This window comes from Condylura cristata, unplaced genomic scaffold (assembly GCF_000260355.1).
Source record: "Condylura cristata isolate star-nosed mole 26May11 unplaced genomic scaffold, ConCri1.0 scaffold00041, whole genome shotgun sequence".
NCBI lineage: Eukaryota > Metazoa > Chordata > Mammalia > Eulipotyphla > Talpidae > Condylura > Condylura cristata.
Genome location: NW_004567142.1, coordinates 911,526 through 920,229, shown reverse-complemented (window position 1 = coordinate 920,229; position 8,704 = coordinate 911,526). Strand labels below are relative to the sequence as shown.

The 8,704-nt window shown below is 57.8% G+C and overlaps 1 protein-coding gene across 1 annotated transcript in view; it reads left to right on the top strand.

Annotated features, from left to right (window-relative positions):
• Window positions 1-6,807, top strand: part of TGFB1 (transforming growth factor, beta 1) — a 15,142-nt gene extending 8,335 nt beyond the window's left edge. Inside the window, exons 6-7 of the mRNA XM_012733438.1 lie at window positions 5,224-5,377; window positions 5,750-6,807. Coding sequence (XP_012588892.1) covers window positions 5,224-5,377; window positions 5,750-5,908 — 313 coding nt within the window. The 3' untranslated portion in view covers window positions 5,909-6,807. The remainder of the gene's footprint in view (window positions 1-5,223; window positions 5,378-5,749) is intronic.
• Window positions 6,808-8,704: the final 1,897 nt, after the last annotated feature.

Sequence of the window (8,704 nt, the reverse complement as noted above, 5' to 3'; positions counted from 1 at the left end):
CGGGGATCGAACTCATGCGGAAGTGGCTTTTGTTTCTCAGTGCAGTGCTTTAACCCACTGCGCCACCAGGGAGGGCCTCTATTATTTTAATTTTTAAAAAGATTTATTTATTGCATACAAAACTGGGGCCCAGGCCAGAGGTGCAGGGGCAGTGAGAGGATTCACCAGAGACAGAGTGGGGAGCAGAACAGGCCGACTGACGAAGCACACTGCTGAGGGGAGCAGCGGGAGACAGGAGAGGTCTGCGGCGCCGTGTGGGTCAGCTCTGGGGCGGGGGATCGAACTCGCACCAAAGCGACTGAAACTTGCTTGCAGTGCTGCGTCCTAACCTGTTGCGCCACCAGGGAGGGCCACACACCCTCGCTCTTCTATGCAAAAAACAAAAACAAAGTTGAGAGCTTAGGTTGCTGGAATGCTTAAATTCAGAGTTAAGATGTTGTGAGTTTAGAGCGAAAATCTGACTTTGCCCTCCACTGCGTATTCTCTTTTCAATCTAATTAAAATTTTGAGTCGAGAGAACACCGGCTTAGAGCAGTACATGAACTATGTGTAGGGTCACGCGTATGTCACGCTCTCTGCCTCTTGGTAGCCTCAAGCCCACAGCACATCTATAGGATCTGTACTCGCTTGGTTTTGTCTGACCCTTTGCTGTCCTCTGTCCCACAGCTAAGTGACACCTTCCGCCGTTTGTCTCCCTCCATACTCAGTGTCGTTTGCCGTCTTCCCCTCCAGTTCCATCCAGGTTGTCGCAAATGACAATTTTATCTTTTTTATAGCTGAGTGATATTCCGCTGTCTAGACACACACTGTGTCTCCCTAATCCTCTCACCTGTCACTGAGCCCTGGTAAATGGTGCTGCGCTGAGCACAGGAGTGTACATGTCTCTTCAGATCAGAGTTTTTGCATTCTTTGGGCAAGCAGATACCTAGGAGTGGTAGTTCTGTTTTTAACATTAAAAAAAAAGATGTATTCAGGGCCCTCCCTGGTGGCGCAGCGGGTTAAAGCGCAGCACTAAGAAGCTAAAGATACTTCAGCATGAGTTCGGTCCCCGCCTGCCCCGGAGGTGACCATATGGTGCAACAGACCTCTCCTGACCCGCCCGCTGATCCCCTCAGCAGTGGACTTCGTCAGGCGGCCTGTTCTGCTCCCCACTCTGTCTCTGGTGAATCCTCTCACCGCCCCTGCACCTCTGGTCTGTACCCCAGTTCTATATGCACAAGTAAATAAATCTTAAAGCAAAAAAAAAGATGTATTTATTGATGCATACAAGAACTGGAGTGTAAGCCAGGAGTGCAGGGGGTGAGAGTCTTCACCAGAGACAGAGTGGGGAGCAGAACAGGCAGACTGATGACGTACACTGCTGAGGGGAGCAGCGGGGAGACAGGGGAGGTCTGCTGTGCCGTGTGGGCCAGCTCCCTGGCAGGGGACCGAATTTAGCTGCAGTGGATCACCTGGAGGCCTTGTGACATGTGACCATGGTCCCCACCCCCAGTTTCTGACCAGGTGATTCTGGGGTGTGCCCTAGGATCCGCATTCCCACCACTTCCATCCATGCTGCAGCTGGTGCCGAGGCTGCAGGAGAGAACTGCAGAGGTGGGTAACAGAACACAGACTGTTCAGATATTCCAACTGGGGCGCCCCAGACTGTCTGATGGGACGTTAAAATTATTCTGGACAGTGGTTCTTCCTCTTGGGGGAGTCCAGGGCTCCCCTGACCCCCAAACCCTGAGATGCCAAAGGGCATCTGTCCCTAGAAAATGTCCCTGTGCCATCTAGGCTCAGGCTCTCCCTGAGGGGACTTCCTCTCCCCTCCAAGGCCAGCAGGTGAACACACTTAGTTTGAAACTCTAACCCACTCATCTTTGATGTGGAAACTGGGGTCCAAGCAGATTGGGAGGGCCCAGGCTCAGCTACAGGGGTCCGTTTCCTGACTCCCTCTTAGAGCTGGGAAGCCCTTGGGTCAGGCACCAGGGCCTTTCTCGCCTCCTGGAGTGGGCCCCGGAGGCTGGGCGGCCGAGACCATGGGCTCTGGGGTGGCACAGAGCCAGCTGTGAACTTCGTCACGACCCCCACATGTGCACAGGCAGTGTCCCCGTTTCTCTGAGGGTCCATTTCTTCATCCTTCAAGCGGGAGGAATGATAAAACCCACCTCAAAACCCGAAATGAATTGATTCATTCTGTTGAATGAATCACAGAAAGTGATCTGGATTCACTTTACTTAAAAAAAAAAATTATTTACTTATGCATACAGAGCTGGGGTACAGGTCAGAGATGCGGGGGGCAGTGAGAGGATTCACCAGAGACAGAGTGGGGAGCAGAACAGGTAGATCGACGAAATGCACTTCTGAGGGGAGCATTGGGCGGGTCAGGAGAGGTCTGCTGTGCCTTGTGGGTCAGCTCCCTGGCCGGGGATCGAACTCAGGGACATAGCAGGGATAGCAATGAGACGTCACCCCTAGGCCACCAGGGATCCCCCAGCAGTCCCACTCTTGAGCATAAATTCAAGGAACGTGAAACCATCAACTCAAAAAACTGTATCCCCTACCGTGTGGACAGCAGCACTGTTTACAATAACCAGGACATTGAAGCACCCCAAGTGCCCACGAGAAAAGGGTGTGGTCAGTGAGATGCGGTCAGTGAGATGCGGTCCAGCCACACAATGCCATTCATCCACAGGAGAGAGGACATGTTGCCACTCGGAGGGAAAAAGAGTTGGAAGGAGTGATGTATAGAAACGTGGTCTCAAGCGCTTCGCCTACATGGGTGTTTACATAGTGGACATTGCAACAAAGCTCAATACTTAAAACACCACTGGCCGGGCCCTCCCTGGTGGCGCAGCGGGTTAAAGCGCAGCACTGCAGCCACAGCTGCTTCAGCGTGAGTTCGATCCCCGCCCCGGATGTGACCCACGGGGGCAGCAGACCGCTCCTGTCTCCCCGAGGCTCCCCTCAGCAGTGGACTTCCTCGATGTGCCTGTTCTGCTCCCCACTTGGTCTCTGGTGAGTCCTCTCACCGGCCCTGCCCATCTGGGCCTGTACCCCAGTTCCGTGTGCATAAATAAATAAATCTTTAAAAAAAAAATTACTGGCCACTAGGCTGGGCTTGTGCCAAGACTGTCCCCCGTGTCCACGGAGGCACCTTCCCTAACAAACCTTTCGCCTTGAAAGGGACAGCAGGTCTGTGCCCACCTGTATCGCACAGGGGCCTGTGGTTTCTGTTCTCTTGTCCCTAAGACGCCTGTCCTTTTCAAATATAAAATAAACAGACCCCAAAAACCCAACTATAAACGCAGTGAGGTTTCTGGGGTTGTAAAGATGGGGAGAGAAAGGAAAGGAGGGTTAGGGTTGGTGGTGACCAGGGACTCTTTCCCATTCTGATGAAAAATTTTTCATTATGGAAAATTTCAAATGTTGACAAACCAACAGAGTAGACTGGATGCCCATGAACTGTCATCCAGATTTAACAGTTACTAAGATTTTTTTTCTGGCCTCCCTGGTGGTGCAAATTCAAGTCTCAGCGCTATCAAGCTACCGCCAGCCACTGCAGCACGAGTTCGATCCCCAGCCAGGCAGTGACCCACAGGGCGCGGCAGGCCTCTCCTGCCTCCCCGTGGCTCCCCTCAGCAGTGGGTTTCTGTAGATCTGCCTGTTCTGTTCCTTACTTTTTCTCTGATGAATCCCCTTACTCTCCTCCCCACCCCACTTCTGGCCTACACCCCAGTATGTAGGATGTGTATGCATGCATGTACAAATAAATATTTATTTATTTAAGAATTTTAGTTTTGTGTAGAAGAACTGGGGTGGAGGCCAGAGTGCAGGGGATTCATCAGACACAGTGGGGAGCAGAGCAGGCTGACTTATGAAATGTACTGCTGAGGGGAGCAGCGGGCGAGACAGGAGAGGTCTGCCGCGCCATGTGGGTCAGCTCCGGGGCGGGGATCAAACTCAGGCTGTAGAGGTGTTATCACTGAGACCCTAGGCCATCAGGGAGGCCCCAAATAAATATTTTTTTAAATGATATTTTCCCACTTCAAATAAGGTAATTTTCATATTCTTTCTCTTTTTTAAATATCATTTATTCATTCATTTATAAAAGAACTGGGCTACAGGCCAGAGGTGCAGGGGGTGAGAGGATTCCCCAGAGACAGAGTGGGGAGCAAAGTAGACAGAGTGACGAAGTACACTGCTGAGGGGAGCAGCAGGGAGATGGGAGAGGTCTGCCGCGCCCTGTGGGTCAGCCCAGAGCTGGGGATCGAACTCAGGTTGCAGTGGCTGCAGACAGCTTCATAGTGCTGCGCTTTAACCCCTGCACCACCAGGGAGGGCCCGCATTCTTTTGCAAGCCTGTAATGTCACTGCTACTCGGAACAGGATCCAGCCGGAATAGGATCTAGCCGCTGGTTTGACCTTTTGGAAGGGTGGATGGTCAGGAAGCACTCTGAGGAAATGGCCTTTCTGTCGCTGATAGTTACTGAGCACAAGCTGCACGCCAGGCAGCACCGTAGGTGAAGGATACGGGAACATCCATTTAAATGAAGTGAAGAGACTAGCCAGAGTGGATAGCCAGAGTGGATAGCCAGAGTGGGCTGTCTGGGAATGAAACACACCAGGCAGAGGGGTCAGCAGGACAAAGGCCCGGTGACCGTGTTTTAGGGGCAGGGAGGAGGCCCCGTGGCATCCCGAGGTGGGCGAGACGGGGCTCAAGATCAGCCACAACTACGAGCACCTTGTGGTGTTTGGGGAGATGCAGGCGATTGCCCTAAGGTGGAGTCACGTTTGGGGGTGCGGACAGGACTTTGAGGGGCACCCCTGAGTGCAGGGACTTGTCTGTTTGGCTTCTGCTGAGACCCCAGCAGACACAGTAGCAGCACAAGCATGTGTTGCCCCCATAGAACACACTGGAACACGTGGGGGTGTACTTTGTTTTTTATGTTCCAGTGTGTGATAGGCCACGATTTATTCAGCCTCCCCCGAGGGCGGTCACTTGACTTCTCAAGGTTTGTTTTGAGTATCGCATGAGGTCATGCTTATGATGATGCTCTAAACGCGGCGCTCGCCTGGAGGAGATGTGTTATCAGAGCGATTGTTATTATTATGATTGCTGTCGTTATTATCACCACGGGTGCTGGGTGGCAAGTCAGGGTGAAACACACACACACCGGGAGGCCTGCCGGCCCCAGGGCGCCCCGCGACCTCCTGACCTGGGCTCTGCCCTGTCCTGCAGCTCCACAGAAAAGAACTGCTGTGTGCGGCAGCTGTACATCGACTTCCGCAAGGACCTGGGCTGGAAGTGGATCCACGAGCCCAAGGGCTACCACGCCAACTTCTGCCTGGGGCCCTGCCCCTACATCTGGAGCCTGGACACACAGTACAGCAAGGTGCACCTCCCCCACCCCGGGAGGGGAGGGGTGAAGTCATAGATGTATTGAGAAAATGGGGGGGAAACGGCCTGGGAGGCAGAGGGAGATGGAGCGAGTGGGGGACCAGGAGACCGTGACCGGGTGGGAGATGCAGGGAGATGGAACAGAGAGACCAAAGGAGAGAGGAAAGGGCAGGTCACAGACTGGTCGAGGGCCAGGGAGGACGGGCAGAGAAAGACAAAGACTGACGTACGCGGCAAGACTGGAGAGTGGGCGAGGCCAGGCCGAGGAGGTCCGGCTGGGATAAGACGGACGTCGGCCGATGTCCGGCGCGGGCAGGAGGGCTCCCTTCCGCCACGCCGCCCTGACCCACCTGCTGTCCACCCGCAGGTCCTGGCTCTGTACAACCAGCACAACCCGGGCGCGTCGGCAGCGCCGTGCTGCGTGCCGCAGGTGCTGGAGCCGCTGCCCATCGTGTACTACGTGGGCCGCAAGGCCAAGGTGGAGCAGCTGACCAACATGATCGTGCGCTCCTGCAAGTGCAGCTGAGGCCCCGCCCCGCCGCAGGCCCCGCCCACAGGCCCCGCCCCGCCCCCCGTGCTGGGGGTTTATTTAAGGACACAGTCCCCCAACCCACCTGGGGGGGCCCATTAAAGGTGGAGAGAGGACTGGGGTCTCCGTGTCATTGAGCGCCTGGCTGGGGCCTCCCGGAAGACCGTTTGCTCTGAACATCCGCCCCTCTCTGCCTCCTCCTGTCTCTCCACCGTCCACTTTGCCCTGGTGAGGCAAACACTGGGCCCGTGGGTCGCGCAGGTTCTGGTCCAGGTGCAGGGGATCTGTGCTGAACGCTAGGTAGGTCTATTTATTGAGCACGTTGGCCCCGTTCCTAGTGCCTTCTATAACTAATTTAATCGCCATAACGAAGACATAAGGGCTCTGCTAACACCCACTGTCAAGATGAAGCAGCCCAGAGCTCAAGGATAAAGTTCCTGCCCACCAGGACCTACTATCTGGGTAGGAGACAGACTCGGTAGGTGGCAGGAAGACAGGGGATGGGCGAAGAGTGAGAGGTGGCTCTGGGAAAGAGGGCAGGCTTCCTGGAGGAGGCGGCGTTTGAGACTGGCCGGAAGCCGAGAAGGAAAGCCCTGTGCGGGGAGGGTGGAGGAAAGTGTTCTCGGTAGGAGGGAGGCAAAGGCAAAGGCTTGGAGCTGAGGATGAAACTGGGGTGAGCTACACAGTGAGCTGGAGGCCAGTGTGGTTGGGAGGGAACGGGCAAGGGGAGGGCGCTGGGAGCTGAGTCAGATCCCTAACACTCGCAGGCCAGAGCAGTAATAACAATTCTCCATGCCAGGTATGAATCTACTAGCTCACGGCATTCTCCCCACAACCCGGCAGAGCAGGGGTTGGCGAACGACGGCCTGCTGCCTGTCTCTGTAAATAAAGTGTTATTGGAGCATAGCCACGCTCTCTCGCGCATTTGCATCTCGTCTATGGCTGTTTTAGTGCTACCGGTGCCGGGTTAGGTAGAAGCTATGCAGAGCCAACGATATTTACCATCTGTCACGCGCCCTCTGCAGACCTTTCCCGTGGACGCCCGGAGAGGTTCCACTACTTGTTCAGGTCACACAGCTAGAAAGCAGAGGTGCTGGTCGTGCGTCTCAGGCCACACCAGGCCTGTGGGAACCTGTGAGAACTTGTTCTCTGAAGGAGACAGGAGCCATGAAGGTTCTGAACAGAGGAGGGGTGTGAGCTCAGAGGGGCCCTCAGCCCGATGGGTGAGGGGCGGGCCAGTGCTGGAGACCAGTCGCCCGCGTGAGAGGCGACAGTGGCCGGAGCCAGGGTGGCTTCCCTGGCAGCTGTGGTCTGTTGTGAATTGTCTCCCGCCGCTTCTTCCAGTCGTCAGCTTCCCTTTCCCTGGCGTGTGTTCCCCTTGTGGGGCCGCTGCCCTGCTGCCCGGCCCAGTGGGTGCCCGGCTGGGGTGTGTGCGGATGGGCCCAGCGCTGAGCTTCCTTCATGGCTCGGCTTGGGTGAGTGGGTTCTGGGGGCCCCGGTCCGGCCTCGGCGTGGAAATGGGGTCATTCCCTCTGCGCTGAGTCTGGAGGAGGGGTCGGGGTAGGTGCGCGGGACTCACACGCAAGGACACGTCACCAACACCACAGCCTCCAGGGTGCAGACACCCCCGAGACCCCGACGACGCAGGACGGCACGGGAGGCTCCGAGTGGGCTGTGCCCCCTCCCCCCGCAGAGCTGCCAGGGTCACACGGGCCCCTCAGGCCTCACCGCGGCAGACAGGCAGACTTCCGCGGGGCCGTGGCAAAGCATGGCCGGGCAGGTACATTCCGAAGGCCGTGTCAGGAGCGCCACACGCTAGACTCGGCTGGAGCCGTGTCACCCCGCACACACACACCTCGGCCCCGTCAGGAAGTGAAACAGGCCCTGGCTGGGTCCCACCAGCAGTTACACAAACATCCTCCACGGGGTCACGGTCCCAAACAGGCCTGGTGCGCACGCACACGGCCCGGCACGCCACAGGCCCACCCAGGCCCACACCACACACGGAGATCTGACACATCCCGGTCACACACGCCGCCGGTGGGTCGTGCCCACCCCGTCTGCTGTCTCAGGCCCGGGGAGTCCCCCAGGGCCTGACAGACTGGGGCTGACCCCGGCACACCCAGACACCCTGTCACATCCCGGACGAGAGGCTCCCACACACCCAGACGCGCGCCCCCTCCACAGGTCGGGGTCCTCACACGCCCAGGCGTGCCCACAGAGGCCCCAGGACAAGTCCTGGCCGGTGGGGCACATGGGCTGCCCCGCCCCCGCCCCGCCCTCGTGACACACCCGCCCACCTGCCCAGGGCCATGGGTGAGCTGGCGGCTGCTCCGGGAAGGGAAACTTGCAGGTTCAGCACCTTCCCGGGCCTCCTGCGCTGCGCTGCCACCCTGGCACCCCGGCTCTGCTGGGTGGCCAGGTCCAGTTGGGACAAGTCAGCCCCGGCCCGCAGCCAACCGCTGGGCGGGACAGGGGGTTTGGGGCGCCCTGCACCCTTCCCCCGCCTCTCTGTAGGCAGCCCAGGCTGGGAGGGAAGTCGTGGGGGGAGCCTGGGTTCCGGCTGGAGCCCCAGCTTCCCGTCGGGCCCCCACGGGGCAGGAAGCGAGGCCGGGGGAGGCCAGCTCAGGCCTTCCTGCCCCTCCCCCAGACAGGCCGGGGACCTGGGTCAGGAGCGAGGTGGGGGATGAGGCCAGGGAGGAAGGCCCCTTCCCCTGCACCCCGGGACTTCCACGGCGGGGGCGTCTTGTGTCTGTCACTGCGTGTGCCCAGGACCGCGGGAGCGGGGCCTGG